The following is a 19,896-nucleotide window of genomic DNA, read 5'->3' on the forward strand; positions in this document are numbered from 1 at the left end:
CAGGTTACATTAGGCACCTGGGTCGGCCACCTGTGCTGACCCCAGAATTACCTAGAAACTCCTATGTCTGTCCATCCATTCAACATCATCATCATGCCAACTCTCATCTAGACACTAGACAGTGTCTGAGGCCCCTGCCTCTCTTCTGTCCAGTATAAGACACACACACACACACACACACACACACACAATTCTCTTTTATTAAATTTGCACACCTCACCATTAAGATACATAGGAGCCATACTGTTCACATCTGTCCCCACCAGCCAGATGTGCTCCCAGGTGAGGATTTCTGCCTCACCTGGACACCTTCTCACCTGCAGTTTGGTGAGACTGCTCTAGGGTGGTGACCCTCCAGGCTCAGTTTGGGGACTAAATCTGGTGAGCACTGAACAGATAAAGAGTATAGGTTCTTTTTGTTTCCATGGGTCGATATCATTTGAAAAATGTTCACTTTCACCCCAAACTGCTGGTGGCCCACTGAGCTCTGTATTCTAGGAAACTTGGGCATTCAGCATTCAAACTCAATGAGCAGAGTTGACTGAGGACTCTAATTCAGCATCCACCAAAAACAACAAGAAACAAACTGACCACCCGGTCACACTCACCTCACTGTGCAGGGTCAGGTCATAGGTGTCCCACCCCAGAGCAGGTCACTGTCCCATCGGAGCATCATCAGCTTTGTCCTGAATCGGTTGAGGTTTGAAATTGCTGCTGTTTTTGCTTTGCAATCACCAATTACTCTCCCTTCAGCTTCACTGGCGTAGTGGAGACAGGGCATGTGGATACCTATGTGGTTGTAGTGACTGCTGTTTGCACCATCCGAGTTTTAACCCGCTTTTTCCACTAAGGAGGCCTTAGGATGCGTGCCCCTGTACCTGAAACTAACACAACGTCATATGTCACTTACACGTCCATAAATACAAGAGGCACACCCAGCGGCACACCTCAACCATCCACATCTCCACCAGCAGGTTGCCCTCCACCTCCTCCATTTCTTTTTTTTAATCCTCACCTGAGGACACTTTTGCATTTATCTTCAGATAGAGCAGGAAGGAGAGAGGGAGGAAAAGAGAGAGAAACATCGATTGGAGAGAGACACACTGAGTGGCCACCACCCACACGACCCTAACCGGGGCCGGGGCCAAACTGCAACTGAGGTACATGCCCTTAGCGGGAACCGAACCCGGGTCTCTACGGTCCGTGGGCTGACTCTAACTGCTGAGCCAAACCGGCCAGGGCCATAACCTCCATTCCTATCCCAAGGTCCTTCATAGGAAGAGGGAGGTCAGGGGGATCGCTGTTAGTTCTGCCACACAGAAAGCAGTCGAGACAAAAAATGTTTACCCCCCTGGGACAGAGGCATCGACTTCCTTGGGTGTTTGAGACAAACTTACAGGCACCCACACTTTGGGACTGGTAGTAGTAAAATATAAGTGAAGTCACTTCCTCTCGGGCAAGGAATAGTTGTTCCAACCTCCATCTAGGAAAACACTCACTGGGCGCCTGATGTCTGGCCCAGTGCTGGGAGTGAAGCAAGGCAAGAGGCAGCTGCCCTGCCCCCGAGGACTCAGGTCAGGCACCGGCACGGAGAGACGAAGAAACAGAGGAGGGAAAACCCAGCTCCTTCAGTTACTTTAGTGCCTGTGTCCCCTGCTCAGGGAAAAGGGCGCGGATGAACCCATCTGTGCTTTCTTCCTTCTCTGCAAGGCTGGTGTAACCTCCGCGGACACAGCCCGAGGAGCCATCAGAACGTCTTCTACAGATGTCTTTGTCCCTTGGCCTCCTCTCCTTTTTTGGAGGCTGAAACAGTCCCATCAGAGACTCAAATCATAAATAACAAAGGCAAGAGGAGGGTTGCATAAGCAAACACAACCACCAGAGGAGATCCCGGGCTTGGACACTCAGCCCTCCACTTCCCACAGCTGCGGTCGGCCAGTCACGCACGTCATAACGATGAGCTTGAACAGTGCCAGTCAGTCACTAAGGCCTCCTCGGTGAAGGGAAGATGGGCACCTGCCTAGGGTGTAAGAGTTACTGTGGCTCACGGCTTCTAAAGGGCTCCCCGTGGTCCCCACGCCCCAGCATCAGCTCTCCTGGGCAATCCTCTCCCCTTGCATGTGGGCGGGGCCTGCTGACTTGCTTCTGAGGAACAGAATGTGGGAAAGGTGATGGGAAGTAACCTGTGGGATCGGGTCGTAAAAGGCTGTGACCTCCGCTTTGCGGGCATGCGTGCCCTCCCGGCCTGCTTGGTTTGCTGAACGGGCTGCTGCCCTGAAGAGGCCTATGTGGCAAGGAACGGAGGGAAGCTTCTGGTGGACAGCCTGCCAGGAGCCGAATCCTGAACGACCAGAGTGAGCTGGGAGCAGACTCTCCCCGGTTGAACCTGGAGACGAGGGCAGCCCCAGCCAACTCCTTGATCATAGCCCCTCAAGTCACCCTGAACAGGGGACCCAGTGAAACTGCGCCTTGATTCTTGCCCCATAGAAACCATGAGATAATAAGTGTGTGTTGCTTTAAGCTGCTAAGCTTTGTGGTACCTTGTTACTTAGCAATAGATAACTAATCAGTACGTGGTGAACTTACCTCGGCAGAGAGTGTACAGGCGTATTTTAGGAAATTTTAAACAATACAGATTGGTTTTTCTCTTAAATGCTAGTTAACAAGAACGGACAACCACCAGACCCAGAGCACACAGGGCAGTGATTAGAGTAAGACTTTCTTTACATTAGTGGCCGCAGACGATACAGCCATAGGGCCCACAGAGTCCTCTAGGGCAGTGACTCTAACTGGGGGGCATCAGATCAGCTGAGGAGTGGGGACCCACTGAAGCGGGATCTCCACAGGTGGAACCCACAGCCCCGAATCGATACAATTTCTCCCGATGAGACAGAACGTGTGTCCCTGGGTAAGAACCACTGATGAGCCCCTACTCCCCAACTTGACATAACAGGAATGAAGGGCCAGGGGAGCTACGGGTCCGTTGAAGGCCACATGCCTGTCGGTAGCAGCCCAGGTCTCCCACCCCTGCTCACTGTTCACCTGCCCCAGACCCCAGAGCCCCGGGCGCCCACTCGGGAGAGCTCGGCCGAGCCCCGAGCTAACGAGCTAACGTATGTGGAAACAAAGAAGCAGATACACAAAAAACTCCCACGGTTCCTTTATTTGTTTCAAAAACAACTTCCACTCTTCATCTTTTAATGTAGCCCTGGCCTGGTGACAAGAAAGCTTTCCTCCCTGGCCTCTCGTATAAGAAAAAGAACCTTGTGAACACTTCCTCTCAGATGTGTCTCCAGACACCAATCAGGGGCGGGCCGGGAACTGCATGGCATTGAGGACGTGGGGGATCTGCCTCGGAGCCCCACGTGGTTGCAAGCTTTTCCTCCATCCTCCCTGAGACAGTGGCCCCCGCCCTGGGGGGCTCTGCCGCCACCTCCCAGGCCAGGGCGTCTGCAGTAGTCACCGGCCGCCGGCAGCCTGATCTCCAGTCTGCTTGTCATCGGGCCAGCGCCGCGCCACGGCCCCGCGGGTCCGGCCCGTCCTCAAAGGCTCACCATGTCCCAGTGCTGGCTCATGACCGAGGACTCACACGGGTTGACGACGACTTCCCTGCCATTCTCAGTGCCGTCACCAAACATGTCTGTGTCCAGGCAGAGGTGCGAGGCCACGTGCTCGATGCGGGAGCCGGTCTTCGTCCATTGCTGAGGGACGGAGAGGAGAGAGGCTGAGCCAGGACTCTGCGAAGGCCGGGCCCAGCAGTAACAGGGAGCTCCGGCAGGATCAGAAACGTTTAAGCACGTGGCCGAGGTCACCTCGAGACTCAACGTCACGGTCTCGTGGAGAAATAAAACAGCACCTAATTGCTTTGCCAGGTATTACTGTTGTTTTTTTTAATCAGATAAAAAAGTAAAAGCAAAATCAATATGTTTGCTAGGAAAACTCATTAGAAGGGAATAACCTTCCCAGAAATAGGCCAGAAAATGTGAAGCGAGTTGGTCACACGAACTACCAAAGAGGTGACCCGCACTGATGTCTGCATGGTCACATAGACGGGAGTGAGCTGCGGGGGTGGGGGTGGGGGGGCGATGCAGGAGGGGCGGGGGCTGCGGGGCACATGGAACCCTCAGCCCCTCCAAAGTGCTCCAGCACGGGGGGCCCAAGCAGAGAGGGTCCATGCTGCTGCTTTCCAGAGGTCATCTTGCATGACAAGCAGGGGGCAATGGACACGTACTGGGACATCACCACTGACCAGGTAGCATGGGTATCTCAGGTAGTTTCCTAAACAGCTACCCTGTGTGGTGGGCACCATCCACTGCATTTCAGAGAAGAAGGAACTGAGGCCCAGAGAGATCCAGTGATCTGCCATGGGTCACACAGCCAGTGAGACATAAAACAGGCATTTGGATCTGTTTCCTGAGTGCCAGCACCCGACTGGCAGGGGCCTGAGTGGGGCTAGCCCTGGCTGCTAGGGGAACTGGGCACATGGAGTACCCAGAGTGCTGTGGACATGGTGTGCACCCTGCCGGAGACCAGGGCCCTGGAGGGGGCCTTGCTCATCCTGGTGGCCCTGAAGGTTTGCCCCGGTCCTTGCCTGCTCTGGGACCCCAGGCGGGGTTGGAGTAAGACCGCACAGCACAACATACATGTGCCTGCTGGGGTCCGACGAGGTCGACAGCTTTCATCTCGCAGGCCAGCCGCTGACGGCACCACGGAGGTGCTCAGAGGCCGCATCCTGCCCCTCGCCTACCCATAAGGGCCTTTCTTATCAGCACTCCCTCTCCCATAGCTCTCCCCTCCTGCATAGGAAGCTTAGCCTGCACAGGCAGGCATGTTATTGAGGGCAGGCACTCCCGGGGCGGAGCCACACCCCGGGGCGGAGCCACCACCCACTCACCTGTTTGTCATCTCCCTTCTTGCAAAGGACAAGAACCACTGGGGCACCAGGGAAAAAGGTGATGACTGACAGGCACAGCTCCTCCTGCAGGATCTGCTGGGTGTACGTGAAGGCCCAGATCTGGAGGGAAGAGGCCAGAGAGGCTCACATTAGATCCTTGGAGGCCGCCACTGCTGGGTTACCACTGGGCTCATGTGTGACAATGTGACACGGTCTGCTGCACAGCACTGGGAGGCTTACAGCAATCCGATGTCCACAAGGTCACCTTGGAAAATGCTACTGAAGAGCCAGACTCAGGTCACACCTCTACTGCAGTCTCCGTCCCCACCCCCATGACGGGGACTGGCCTGGGGCATGCGCAGGGAGGAGCTGAACAACACCCCGCCGACTGCACGACTGCACGTGGTCTCCAATTTCTATTTGGAGGTGTCGGTTCCCCACACTTGACATTTCTAGCAGCTACTTGGCAAGTCTCCCCCAAGCTGTCTTTAGAATGTCCCTTTTTCTCTGAAAAGGAGTCTAAATTGGTGTGCTGAGAACGTGAGAGTTATGACAAGAGGCAGATGGAGGGACAAAGGGAACCAAGTGTCCCGAGGGAGGGAGGAGAGGGAAGGAGGAACGTCATGAGAAATAAAATTACTCCAGGAGGGTGCATACACTCCAGCACCCCAGCAGAACAGATCGCCCGGCCCCTCCCGCCAGCCAAGAAGCTGAGAAGTCGGTGGGCAAGCAGAGTTCTCGTGATGAAAGGAGAAGACGTTCATGGCAAAGAATGCTCCTCACATATTTCTTCCAAAGTGTCAGAGGTCAGAGAGCAACTAACTGCCCACATGCTTCCCAGTTCCTACATCAGAGAGCCAAAATGTGAACCTCTGAGGGTTTGCTCAGGCTGAAAAATGGGGAGGTCTGCCCTTTGCCTTCATCATGGGCAAAGAGGATGATTCTTGAATTGGATGCCCCAAGGAGAGCTGCAGAGAGGACCCCGGTAGGGGCTGGATCCCTTCTCCTCCACTTCACCCCTACCGGCCAGCTGACCCTCAGCCTCTAAATTAGACCACTCATTGGCTACTCCTGCTTGGCCGAAGAATGGAAAAGGGGTCCCTTGGCCGGCCAGCCTTGTGCTAGGACCCCGTGTCCCATAAGCTAACACAGTATTTACCTGACTCTTGCGCTGCACCTTCCCTAGCTCCTGGCAGCCACCTGCCGGCGCCGGTGCCCTCCTGACCTCTATCTGCTGACATCTTCTACGTCTTTCTGTGGCTTGGCTTGTTCTCCCTCTTTCCCACCAGCTTGGCTCCTTCTGCTGTCTCACAGGACTGCCTGGATGCTGACACCTGCCTCTCCTGCTCTGGACCGTCCCGTCCCCCACACCTGGATGGGGCCACCAGCCCAGCGGGAGCTTCTGTCCCCTAGGACTGGGTCTTGCCTATGGGTTCCGGTGTCCCCTTTCAAGTTGCTGGTGTTAGGATAAGACCTAGACCAGAAAGTACTCCCCGAGCAGCGAATGGACACATAGATGAAAAAGACCGGCTGTGACTTGGGAATTCCTTGAGCCTGGGGATGGGTACAGGGGGGATCCTTACACGCGTCCATCTATTTCCATACCTACACGTATTTGAAATCTTTACGGGAAAAAGTTGTGAAATGTACTCTGTGACACGGATCAAGTTCTCTGGCCTGTGCACGTCAGCATTCTGTACATACCTTGTCTTCGCCCAGGACGGGCTGAAAGGAGAGACGTCTACGCACAGAGGCGAAGCAAAACCAGGACAAGCCTGTTAACAATGGCTAACGTGCATGGAGCACTTACTGTGTGCCAGGACAGTTTAAAATCTTCATGAGAATCCTATTAGGTAGCTATTATTATCCCCATTTTACAGATGGTAAAGTAAGGCCCAGAGATGTTATCCATAGACACGTCCTAGCAAGTGGCCCCTGCACACACTGTCTCCATCAGCTCTGCTGTTGCTGCCGCTGCCACGGTCGTGGCTGGTTCTGCAGCCCTTTCATCCATGTTTCATCACAGGAGATGTCTGTCCCCAAGATCCTCCTCCAGGTTGCAAAGATTAAAACTCTAAATCAGCTCCCCTTTGACAGGGGAGAGCTGGCAAAGATTCTTCTTCTTGGTCAGTTCCCAGTGGCAACCCCTATGAGGAGGCAGACAAAGGTCACACCCCATGTCGGGACTGCGGAGGGGCAGACCAGAGAGCAGGACCCTCCCTAACGTGGCTGGGAACCGGGCAATGTAGGAATGGAGGCCCGCACTGGGGGGCCCACACACCAGCCCAGGGGACACACACAGTGCTGGGTTCCAGCCTGGACTGCCCCCCTTTCCTTCCCACCCTGGCTCTGCCCCCGTGGAGAACTCCCAGCCTGCATGTCCATGCTTGGTCACTGCCCTCTAAATGGTCCCCCTTGGGTCTAGGTGTGTGAGGGACACAGCCCACCCCGAGAGGACAGACCCAGGGGTGGGATCCACACAGGTCCTAAGATCAGACTTGAGCCAGTTGGGTGAAGGATTCGGGGTCCTAGACGTCTAGAGTTGATCTAGAAGGTAGGAGCAGGTTCTAGGTGTGGGCCGGGTGTCCAGGGAGCCATTCACCCAGGCCCACCTATGACTGGCCTCCATGTGAGACTTCTACCATTGTCTGGAAATGAGGCTTACCACAGTCACCCTCTGTCCCATGACCCCACCTTACAGCCTGCAGTGAACCACGTTTTAGCATTTTAACACTGACCCTGCAATTCTCTTATGATCATCACCACACACTGGCTTTGTGTTTTTTACATGAAAGGCATTAACTGGGTCAACAACAACAACAACAACTTAAAAAATATACCATGATTTCTGAAAGCCCATTTCGGCATTTCTTCTTTTCTAACATCCTAGTGGCTTCGAAAACTGAGTGCTGGGGAGGGTGTGTGTGTGTGTGTGAGTGTGGGAGCTGGTTTTTCTGACATCTGAGACACCCCACCCACAACTGCCTTTGGGGAAGGAAGGCAGGGGGGACAGCCCTGGGACTGGGCTGGGGCCTGAGGAGAGCACCTCGAGACCCCCAAAGATCTTACACAGACAGGGATCGCAGCCTTTCCACTAAGTGGACTTCCCATTAGCTGGTGCTTTCCCGGCACTGAAGTAATTCAGCCTCTGAATCTCCCAGAGGAGCCCGGCTCAATGGCCACATCTGCAGGAGGGAGGGTGGGGGAGACACAGGAGAGGGAGCAGGGAGCAAGGAGGGGTTTCCGATTCCCGCCCTGCAGCCTGTCAGACTTCCCAGAATGGCCGGTGATGAATGGGTTTATTAAACAAATCCCGGAGTCAGAAATGGATTCAGGAAGGCCGCGGTGCTTGCTCAGAATGGCCTCGATCGGTATCGCTGCGCCTCTGCCGATGACTCCATCCGGAGGCCTGGCTAAGTCCCAGCCCCCACCTCCAGTGCACACAGGCACAGCCATCCAGCAGAAGGAAACCGGAGGCCATCCTGGAGGCGGTGTGGGTGGCCTTGTCTCCTTTGGGACAGGCTGGTAAGGGGCTGAGGAAGAGGGGTTCCTCCCCTGGAAGAGGGAACTGATGATGGGGAGAGGGGGGTGCAGGCTGGGCAGCCCTGAGGCCCTCGGAGCTGAGAGGAAGCCCCTGGAGACAGCGGCTGCGGTGGGAGCCCGCCTGGCAGCGGGGACAGCAGCCTTCTCTCTAGGAAACCGTCTGGCTGCAGCTGGGCTGAGACAGGCCACAGCGCCCAGCCTGGCACCACTGCTTTGCCCTGGATGGCGAAGCAGATGGGAGATTTTAAGAGGAGACACTAAAGGAGCAGAGTCCTGAGAGAAGCGGCATGGAGATGAGCCGGGGCCCAGGCTCAGGGCTACCCTTAGAAGCAATCAGCCTGGGCAGCAGTTCTCCTCGGGGAGGGAGTCCCTGTTCACCTTCTCTACATATTTAGCTTTGTCTGGAGACATTTTTTATTATGACTAGTTGGGAGTGGTCACTGGTGCCTAGTGGGTGAGGTCAGGGATGCCACTAAACACCCTACAATGCACAGGACTGTCCCCACAGCAAAGGATTACCTGGCACAGAGCATCGGTAGTGCAGAAGCTGGGAAAGGCTCGCCTGTTCTTAAGGGCTTGTCTCGGGAGGCAGCCAGTCTGGGTCAGAACCCTGCTCAGGTGCTGCTGGTGTATGAGCCCGGTCAGCTAATCTAAGCCTCATCTGCTCCGCCTGTGAAATGGGGGTACTGACAGGACATGGTTTACAGGGTTGTTTGAAGACTAAATTAGACGATGCATGTGGAACACTTAGCCCAATGCCCGGCCCCTGGCGCAAAGTCCATGGGAACTGTGTTTTCACGACACGTGAGAGGGGGACGTGGCTGGATGAGACTAGAGAAACAGTCACATGAAGAAAGAGGTTAGGGGGCTGTGTTTTCACAGATGCAGAAGCTCACAGCCTGTACTGGTGGTGGCGAGTTTCCCATTAAAACACTCTCTGTGTGGGAATAGTGCACAACGGGAAGAAGCACGGAATGCCAGGCGGCACTGCCCATTGTGCTGGGCTCAGATAGCCAAGCGGCGGGCAAGGGACTAGCCAACTCTGGTGCTCCAGTCATTGTCCACTTCATCGGCACAGACACCTGCCTCTGGGGGACAGGCACAATTTAATGGAAGAGCATCTGTTACTGAGGTCACTGTTATTCTGGGCAACACCAGGAGCAGACCCCAGGGTAGACTGCGAACCTGGGACCCCTTTGGTGAGCTAGGATCTGAGCTGAGAGTAACCAGGGCCACCAGTCGGCCTCGAATCTCCAAGGCCCCACTGGGCAGCACATGAGTCCATCAAACACGCCCCTGAAGCTCTTCAGATAAGGTGTCTGGATCGAACGAGTGGCTGCCAGTGAGACTAGTTCAGCCGACCTCTTGGTGGGCCTGGGTCCCTGGAGGAGCCCCAAGTACACTGACTGCTGGGGCCGGGGGCCTGGCTCACCCTCTCATTCACCCCGAAACTGGGGGAGTTTCTGAACTCTGCACCTCAGTTCCCTTGCATGAAAAATGAAGATACAGTCAGTCCCTCCTGCAGAAAGTCACTGGGAGAAATACATGGGTGAATACAGGTGTGTCCAGGGGCTGGCCACAGAGCTGGTCCAGTTACCGTCCGAGGTCGACTGTGATGCTGGAGGGAGCCAGCAAGAAGGGAGATGGCCCTGCGGGTTCTCCTTTAGAAACCGCCTTGGCTTTGCCTCCCCGGAGGGATGCTGGAGAGACCGTTGGAGGGGGCAACTCCCAAGGGTGCGTTGGGAAAACTTGAGGAGGAAGGGTGGCCTCAGGCAGGGAAGGGGACGTGCTGGCAACCTGTCCCACCAACAGGCTCCCCTTGAGGTGCCAACGTGAGCCTGGCTGTGGGGGACAGCTTTTATCTTCACCCCCGCACCACCTGGTATCCGGCCGCCTGCACACATACCTCACAAGCCAGTCGCCTAAATTGTTGGGATCCAGGTAACGGAACACACTCAGACATTTTTAATTTACATGGCCTCCCTGTCTTTGAACTGGGATAGCACCTAGATCGGTGCATCGGTCCTCCTTCCAGAAAATCCAATGAAGGTAAGAGGAAACTTGTTAACCTAGAGGCTTCCCGGGCTTCGCGTGGTTACAAACGGATGATGCATTTCTCTTGCCTTTCACCCAAGGCAGCAGTGTGCCAACATCTTCAACACATTCAGATCCGACACTTTGCTCCCAAGGTTGACAAGCCAGCCAAGGAGGGACGGCAGAATGAAGGACAAACGGGGCTGAAGCAGGGACACAAGCCAGCATCAGAGCCAGAGGTCAGACATGGTCTGCTAATCTCCTTCCGGCCATGAGGAAACCCTCGTGCCTGGACACGCACCCCCGGACAGTGAGTGGCCAGATGGGAGCAGAACTCGGAGCTCTTGGCTCCCACAATCGGTGTTCCTTCACCCCAGACGTCTAGGACCCCTCAGCCCTCACCCAAGTGGCCCAAGCCTGATTTCAGGACCTGCGTGGATCTCACCCCTGGGTCTGTCCTCCCGGGGTGGACTGTGTCCCTCACACACCTAGACCCAAGGGGGACCATTTAGAGGGCAGTGACCAAGCATGGACATGCAGGCTGGAAGTTCACCACGGGGGCAGAGCCGGGGTGGGAAGGAAAGGGGGGCAGTCCAGGCTGGAACCCAGCACCGTGTGTGTCCCCTAGGCTGGTGTGTGGGCCCCCCAGTGCGGGCCTCCGTTCCTACATTGCCCGGTTCCCAGCCACGTTAGGGAGGGTCCTGCTCTCTGGTCTGCCCCTCCGCAGTCCCGACATGGGGTGTGACCTTTGTCTGCCTCCTCATAGGGGTTGCCATTGGGAACTGGCCAAGCAGAATCTCTTGCCAGCTCTCCCCTGTCAAAACGGAGCTGATTTAGAGTTTTAATCTTTACAACCTGGAGGAGGATCTTGGACACAGACATCTTCCGTAGTGAAACTTGAATAAAAAGGTTGCAGAACCAGCCATGACCGTGGCAGCGGCAACAGCAGCAGAGCCGAGGCCAGCGGCCAGATTCTCCGAATCTGCCTTCGGCGCCACCTGCATGACCCCTCCACGGCCGCGGTTTCCTCCTCTGTACCATGAGCCTCACAGTAATAGAGTGATCGCCCTCACCCTCAAAGGGTGCGTTCCAAGCCCCCAGTGGATGCCTAAAACCTCAAATAGTACCGAACCCTGTATATACTACATTTTTTTCATATACATGTGCACCTTTTCACCTACAGGAAGCGCTTTAAGGCTTCCCTTTGGCATTTGCCCATTGCCAGCCTCACTGCGCTTTGGGCCATTATGAAGTAAAGTAACCCAGATGGCTACTAAGTGACCAGTGGGTGGGGAGCATACAGTATGGATCTACTGGACAAAGGGACAGTTCGCGTCCAGGACAAAGTAGGATGGCCCTAGATTTCATCATGCTACTCATGACAGTGTACAGCTTAAAACTCATGCATTGTTTATTTCCGGAATTTTCCATTTAATATTTTTAGACCACAGGTAACTGAAACCGTGGGGAAGGGGGCCTACCACACTGACTGCATAGGGCTCTTGCATCGCTTCTTTGACAGAGCCTCTCAGAGTCAGGAAAGGTGGGCAGGAAAGAGGGGTGCATGAGTCTTGTGAAGGGCCGAGGGGCAGATGTGACCCCCTGGACAGGTAGAGATGGAGGCAGGAAGAGGCAAGGTGGGCGGAGCACAGAGCCCTGGATGCCATGGTGCATGAGCAGAAAGGGGTGCGGAGCAGGAAGGCAGGCCTACGAGTTGGTGTAGGAAGGAGGAGCAGAGACTGAAAGGAGGAGAAAGGGAGCATAAGTCAGTCCCACAAGGTGTATACTCCACACACGCACACATATGTGCACACACACAAACCTCAGAGTTGGGGTAACCATGCCAGCTGAGATAGTCATGTGGATTTCTTTCCGTCTAAAGTGGGGTTAGCACCTTCAGAATGCTTGGACATGTGTCCCGGTCCCTCGAGGACAGGGCTGCGTCCAGGCCAGCAGAACCCCACCTTGCAGCCCGGCACGCGGCCGGGGCGGTGCAGCACGGGCACTCGGTGTTGTCTATCTCAGCGTGCTCTTCCATGATCAACGCTGTCACTGCTGCTGCACAGCACAGCCGTTCTCCCGCGCAGGGGAGTGGCAGCCTGGCCCTCTCTGGAAAAGAACTCCGCTCCCTCGAAGACTTGCTACAGTTCTTAGTTTCCAACAGATGACTGCCTTTTCCTCCCTTTTCTCACGCCACTGGACGGTCAGCTGCGATAGGTACTATGGCTCTCCAGTCAAATAAAGGCCTGCCAACCTCTCCCGGGGCCAGGCTATTGGGGGACCTCTCCCCGAGGCCCGAAGATCCGTGGCTGCCCCCCTCCCACTTCCTTATGTGGCCAACGGCATTAAGTATGGGAAAGCCTCCACTTTGCTGGACACAGACTGAGAAAACTCCCATGCCCGCGGAAGGGGGGCGACAGCGTCCTGGCTGTTGGGACCCCCATGCAGAAATGGTTCTGGAAAAGTCACAGCAAGTGGAAGATGGTGATGAGATGCTTCAAATGCCAGGCGAAGAATGGGGACTTTTGAGGTAGACAATGGGGAGCCACCGAGGGCTACATTGAGATGGGGACAATGATTAGATGATCGCATGCCCCGGAGGGTGAGGGGCAGGGACTGGAGGCTTTGCCATAATCTAGCACAGTGGTTTGTGGGTTGAGGCCAGGGATGCTGCTAGACAGCCTACAGAACACAGGACAGCCCAGCCACAACGAATCGTCTAGCCCAGAATGTCCACAGCGCTGCCACCAAGGAATGCAGACCAGGCAGGAGGAGGCAAACGCAGTGTCCAATGACACCTGTTCTGAGGGAAGCTATGATGATGCTCGAGAAACGGGGTAAAAGAGGAGCCGCAGCGGATGTGCAGGGCTGGAATGGTCGAACCCACCCACCTCTCAGGATGCAGCACACTTTCAGGTCCTCCGGGGAGACGCCCCTGATTCTTGTGCATATGCTGAATCCCACCTGGACAAAACTCTCTCTAGGACAGAGTGCACAGCAGAATGGCTGCTTGCTGGCTTATTTCTGCATTAGACCCCTTGAGGGACCACGGAGGCCTGCAACCTAGCCTTTCATTTCAGCATCATCACAGTTAGCAGAGAACGTAGATGTTTGGTGAATGAATGAACGAACGAATGAATGAATGAATGAATTCATAGGTGGATGAAGATACAGAACTGGTGAATCAGCGAAACAGAGGTGGTTGCCAAAGCTGGAAGCATGGATAGGATCTCCAAGAAACCACTTGCAGGGAAAAGAGCAGTGACTGAGATCCTTGGTGAATGCTCACAGGGTGTGCGAGTTGGGGAGAGGGGGCAGCAGAGAAAGCAGAGACAGGGAGAATGGAGATGCGGGAGAACGGGGGTCACACAGAGCCACCAGGGCTAGGAGGACGTGCACGCGATGGCACACTTGAATGCATCCAGCAGGCCAGATGTTGGAGAGGCTGAAGCAGGCCATGATTTTTCAGTGACCTTTAAAGAGCTGTTCTAACACCAGAGGGGAGGGCGCTGGCCCACAGAACATGGGGGTGCTCTGTTGATGAATCGACTAAGGCCCCAGGACACCTTTCTGAGAAGGGGTGGCATGGCTCCTCCGTACTGGGGAGAACCAGGAGACAGCAGAGGCGGAGCTGCTGGCCTGGAGTCTCAAAGGCAGAACCACCAAGAGATCGTCAACCTCGAGGTAAGCCCGTGGGGCAAGGCAAGCGCCCTGCTCAGAGACGGGGGTGGCAGAGGATGTCACTACCCGGAAGTCTGGGTTCAAGATTCCCAGAGCAGGCATCTCCTGCTGGAGCAGCGTCGCCCCGTGGCGTGCTTTTCTCTTTGCATTTCGCATTTGGGAGAGTCGGGGTCCTGCCCGCCCTGCCCACCCTGCCTGGCCCAGCCCACATTTATGGCCGGCAGGTGGACATGACAACATACCCATTCAACTGCTCATTTAATGGCAATTTCCTATCGGTACGATTCCAGAGAAATTCCATGGCACCGAGGGCGTGAACCCAGACCCAGAGTGAGGGGGAGTCATGCTTCTCCTACTCTGCTGCTGAGCTCTGGGTATCACTGGGCACTTGGTCACACAAAAGCAGGTGGCAGAGGCTGAGTCCATGCACACATTCACAAATCCCCAGCCGGTTCCTTACCTGGGACTTCGCCTCCTCGCCTTTGATCTTGACACACGGGCCTAACCTGAGGTTGGGGATCTCCTGGTTTTTCTGCCTTTGTGACTCCAGGCACTTCTGCCTCTGTCGGATATTGCCCTTCTGGATGGAGGAATCCTTGGGGACTCTAGAGGAAAGCCACCAGAGAGATGAGAGTCCCCGGCTCCTGGGATTTTAGCACTAGCAGCTGGAGAGGCAGGGCAGTGTTTTGAGAACTGCAGGGGGTGGCGGCATTTTGCCCGGGCTCTGCTGGGGGGAGGATACCCCTAGGAACAAGGCAGCAAGGACAACCCCCAGAGACAAAGGCGAGATGGAGCTGCAATGGAGCCAGCCCGCAGGGTATGTCCTCAGATGACATCTGGGGGCTCAGACCCCGGCAGTTGACAGACACTGCTCCTAGCTAACCTCAGTCCCTCATGCTACTAATACAACTCCTCTTCTGGTTTCACTGGACTCCTCCGACCTCTGTATACTTAAGCCCTCATCCGGCTGGCCACAGGCTGTCCTCCAACCAGACCGCGCCGGCTGAGGGCCCCCCTTGCAGCCGTGCGCAGCTCACACGCGGGCAGATACCTGAGTTCCGGGTAGACGTTCTCCAGGTACCACTGGAAGCTCTGGCACTGTAGGTTCTTCCTCAGGTCCAGCCTGCTCTCGATGCTGGGGGCAGAGAGACCACACCGCTGGCTCAGAGACAGGCACCAGGCTGGGCAGCGCCACGCACGACCCGAGCGCATGCTCTGCGCCCACATCTCTCCGGAGGGTGCTGAACGAATGAGAGATTTCTAGAGCTCCAGACAGAGCTATGGGAACACTTAGCAATATCTCACAACGGTGCAGTAATGGCACCAAGGACTTGTCCTTTAACTTGAAAACGGATTTTGGAGGTGTTTTGACTTTTCATTAAAAACAAGGCTACAGGAACATTCGGTGTGTTGTAATAACTCACCAGCGGGACTCTGAGGGTACTTACAAATCCCTCTAAGGGTTCTGCAGCCGAAATACCACCCCGGCCACCCCAGCTGCCAAGAATCGTCTTTGCTTGGATCTGGGGCCTGGTCGTGTACTTGTCCATCAAATATTTATTGAGCACCTACTGTGTGCCAGGCATTGTGCCTAATGTGGGATATATGGTGAGCTTTGGAGCAGGAGAAAGGTAATGAAATGAGTGATCACAACCCACTGTGGACGTAGGGTGAGCACGCAGGGACCGTGGGAGAAGCTCAGGGGTGTGCTCCTGCGTGCCAGGTCAGCGGTGGTCCACGTCGTAACACTGAAGGACAAGTGGACGTTACCTAGACAGACCAGAAGGTGGGTGAGGCAGGGGACTAGCAGAGAGAGAGAAATGCATGGGAAGAAGTGAGATTTCTGGGGGCAGAAGCAGCTCTGTGGGGGTGAGCGTATATGTGCACGAGAATACTGTGCAGGGGGCAGGATGGGAGAGGGAAGTGAGTGGGATGAGAGGTGAAGACACAGACCACCTAGGGCTTGGGAAGCGGGGCGTGTGGGGCGGTGGGGCTTCATGTGAAGGGCAATGGGTGACTGATGGGTTCCGAGCAGACAATGATGCGGCGGTGTTTGCACTTTATGGGCATCTTGCTCAGGCCTGACGGGCAACGCTGGAGGCAGGGACAGCAGTGGGGAGGCAGTTGTAGAAACCCAGGTGCCGATCATGACTTTAGGGAGAAAAGTGGGGGCAGGAACGGAGAGAAGTGACGGGTTCAAGTCCTCCCACTTCTCTCCATCTGCACCAGGAGCACCTGCCTTAGCTGCACTCACACCTCGTCCCTCCCGGGCGCCCTCACAGACTGGCCCTGCTGCCCCAGCCACGCCTCCTGCCACCTACGAGCCACAGGCGCTCCCTCGGCACCAGGCTTCTTACACAGCACGGGCCACGTCCGCCAGGCCCTCGCAACACGGGCCGGGACGGCATTTCTGGGTTAAAGCTGAACGTTCAGTGTCTAGCAGGGACCTGGGTGCCCAGTGGATGAATGAGGCAGCGTTAGCAGGACGTGGTGATCGCCTGGACCCGAGGGGAGAGGAAGGAGTGAGGGCTGACACCCGGATTTCTGACTCGGGCAACACGATGCAAAGAAGAACGCTGGCTGAGATGGGGAACAGGACGAGGAGCAGTCCAGGCAAAGTGGTGAGTTCAGTTGGATCTTGAGTTGGAGGCGCCTGGGAGACGTCCAGGTGGGATGTCCAGGGGCACAAGGGCTGGAGCTCAGAGAGGTCCGGGTTAGAGACAGGCACCTGAGTAGCAGCAGCGTAGCCGTGGGGCTGAGGCCAGAGAGAATGTGCACCAAGAAGAAGGCTTACGACAGACCCTCGGGGAGACCAGCATGTAAGGGTGGCGAGGGGAAACCGAGGCCGCAAACAGAGGGAGAAGGTGGAGCCTGAGCAGCTGGACAAGAGCCAAGATGGTAGTCCTAGAAACCCAGAGAGCCGGGGTGTGCCATGGGAGCACGGGGGAGCCAGGTGGGGGTGCTGGGTGGGGGAGGGGCGAGGCCTCCGCTCACACAGGGAGCAGGCCCCAGGAAATGCCGGGGGCTGTTTCACCAAGCCCAGCTCGGAAGAGGCAGAGGACAGGGTGTAGGTCACAAGCAGAGTCGAACTGAAGGAGAGTTTTTGTAGTGCTTTCTTTCTTCCTCTTCCTTTTCTTTTTCTTTTGAAGATGTAAGATGCTGAGTAAGTTCGAATGCTGACGGGAAGCGTGCAGCAGAGAAGAGCGGTCAGGGAGAGTGGAGACACATGGCGGGCAAAGTCCCCTAGAACAGTGGTTCCCACACCATCTGCACATGAGAATCACCAGAAAGGGGGGATGGGGTCTTTAAAAAATTCTACAGCCTAGGCCACACCCCAGACTGACTCAACTCTCTGGGTGCAGAGGCATCACCAGGTTTTGAAGGTGTTTGCCATGTGCGGGCTACTCTGGGAACCATCGCCCTAGAACCTTGCCCCTCAGGCTGAGGTCCTCTGACCAGCGCACTGTCTCCCCGGGGGCTGATCAGAAGTGCAGACCCACCGAACCAGCGTGCCCATTTTACCAGATCCCCCTGAGATCTGTGCACGTGAAAGTTTGATAAGCTCCGAGCCAGGAGGCAGGAGATGAATCCAGGCCGTGGGAACTCAATGAATGTTGATTTATAAATGAACGCAGGGATGAAAGGTGCCTCTGGGGTACAGGTGGAGGGCTGGCCTGTCACAGCAGGACACACGCCTTGTCCTTTGAGATGAAAGAGACAGAGGAGGAGGGAGCAGATACAGTGAAGTTTATAGGCTGGTTTTTCTCCAGAAGTTGATGCCGTCCATCTCATCTATAAAACAGAAGGTGTCCTCTGCCGCGAGAGACAGGGGGTGTGGACTCAGCAACCGCGGAGAGGGTTTAATGGAGCTGGAGGGAGGACGCTGGCCAGGAAAGGCTGCAGGACCAGGAGGCACACTGAGGGCCTCCTGAGACTGAGAGCTACGGAGCGTTAGCGGCCCCAGCTGGTATTTCCCAGGACTATTCGGCAGCCTGGACACAGGGAAGGAAAAAGTAGAGAACCGGGTTCATCCAGGGCTGAGAAACTTTACCTGAGGGTGCTGACGTGCACAGCAGGGCAAAAGGTCTGAGGACAGCATCTTAGGCTTAGAAGGGAGTGGATCCAAGCTGGAGAGGGAAGTGAGGATGGGGCGGGGCAGGGACATGGCCAGGGGCCTGGACGTTTGGTGAGGACTGAGACGAACGCCTTGGGGGGCTGGGGGAGAAGTGGAGGGACAGTGTGGGTTAACGACCTCAGAGATGCAGATCATTTTGTCGGGGTCTGATTTAGTCCTCCAGAGCAGGGATAGGATCGGCCTATGACGAGTAGGCTGCAAAAACCCACCTGCTCCACAGCCTTAGTGTGACCAATAAGCGACCCTAGTACTAGATAGCAAACGCCACTGGCTGCCCCCGCAAAGACAGATAACACAAATGAAGTCGCCTCTCTTCCTCACTCAAATCAGCCTTGGGTTGGGGAATGCAACGTCCTGTAGTTTTAGAACCGGCCGGTGTGGTTCGAGCCTCACCCCCTCTTGCAGTGGTGTGATCCAGGGCAAGTGCCTCACCCAAGAAGCCGGTGGTCTCATCGGCAGGATGAGTGCCTACACCAGCTTGGAGTCTGGGGAGTGCTCACCACGAGATGTCCCCTGTAATGGCATCTGGCACGCAGCTGCCTTCCCTGCCTCTTCACCCATGGGCTGCAGCACGGCCCACGCGCCGCCCGGGGAGCGGAGGATTCAGGCTTGGGTGCCGGGGACCCAGGAGGAAGGCGCTCGGACGGCAGGCGCTGAGGCTGCGAGTCCCACATTCCAGAGCTGGGAACGTCAGTCTGGAACAAGGACAGCCCAGCCTACGGAGCGGGTGGTGCGGGGTGCCCTGCCCTCCCAGCTCCGGCAGGAACAAGAGGGCCGTGAAGGGCCGTGAAGGGAGAGCAGCCGCAGCCCGGGGCCTGGACGAGCTGAGCTCCTTGACTGCACAGGTCACCCGGAAGGGACACTTACTTGCCGAAGGGCCTGTCCAAGGCGAATGGCCGGGCAGCATAATAGTACTGCTTGTATTCATCCATCCACACTTCAGCTGTCCGTTTGGTGTTCCTGGGGGGACAGGGGGTGTCAGGGAGGTGCTACCTAAGCGGAGCCAGTTGGCAACATCACCCGGGGCCCCCATGGTCCAGTAACACTACTCTTCCCAGGGTGCTGAGCCCAGCCAAGTCCCACCAAGTCGCCAGTGGAACCTTTACCCCGAGACAGGGTTTAGAATAAATGACAAACTCTTCCCCAAAAAGTGTGCACCAGAAAATTACCCAGAAACTGAACTTCTGTGCCTCAAAAAAGAAATCACAGGAAGAGCCAGGAGAGCCCGACACATCCGAATGGCGTCAGTAGCCAAGAGGAAGGAGCAGGCCCTGCGCTGGCCACCTGCCTCGGGCCGCCCACGGGCCCTGCTCCAGGTGCCGCCTGCACACAGGGTACGTGCACAGTCCCAGCTCTCCAAGGCCTTCCTGTGGGCCAAGCACCCAGCTTCTTGCCGGTGTAAAGAATTAAGTGCTCAAGCCATCTCAGACATTTGCCAATGCTCTTAAGGTTTTTTAAAATAAGATACTTGCTCTGAGTCTAACCCCAAAGGTCAGAGAAACAAGACAGAGAGGGAGAGGCGCTGAGAAGGTCGTCGCTCAGCAGGCAAGGAGCGAGGATACAGGAAGAGCCCCAGAGTACAGAGAAGAACCTGTCAGAGCACAGCCAG

General features: G+C 55.9%; 1 protein-coding gene across 1 annotated transcript in view; it reads right to left on the reverse strand.

Annotated features, from left to right (window-relative positions):
• Nucleotides 1-3,542: 3,542 nt before the first annotated feature.
• The window catches only part of GALNT14 (polypeptide N-acetylgalactosaminyltransferase 14), a 192,005-nt gene continuing 175,651 nt past the window's right edge, over nucleotides 3,543-19,896 (reverse strand). Inside the window, exons 11-15 of the mRNA XM_036263452.1 lie at nucleotides 19,155-19,247; nucleotides 15,204-15,287; nucleotides 14,613-14,757; nucleotides 4,895-5,014; nucleotides 3,543-3,701 (exon numbers count right to left, since the gene is read on the reverse strand). Of these exons, the coding sequence (XP_036119345.1) occupies nucleotides 3,543-3,701; nucleotides 4,895-5,014; nucleotides 14,613-14,757; nucleotides 15,204-15,287; nucleotides 19,155-19,247 (601 nt within the window). The remainder of the gene's footprint in view (nucleotides 3,702-4,894; nucleotides 5,015-14,612; nucleotides 14,758-15,203; nucleotides 15,288-19,154; nucleotides 19,248-19,896) is intronic.

This window comes from Molossus molossus, unplaced genomic scaffold (genome assembly GCF_014108415.1).
Source record: "Molossus molossus isolate mMolMol1 unplaced genomic scaffold, mMolMol1.p scaffold_m16_p_15, whole genome shotgun sequence".
Classification (NCBI taxonomy): domain Eukaryota; kingdom Metazoa; phylum Chordata; class Mammalia; order Chiroptera; family Molossidae; genus Molossus; species Molossus molossus.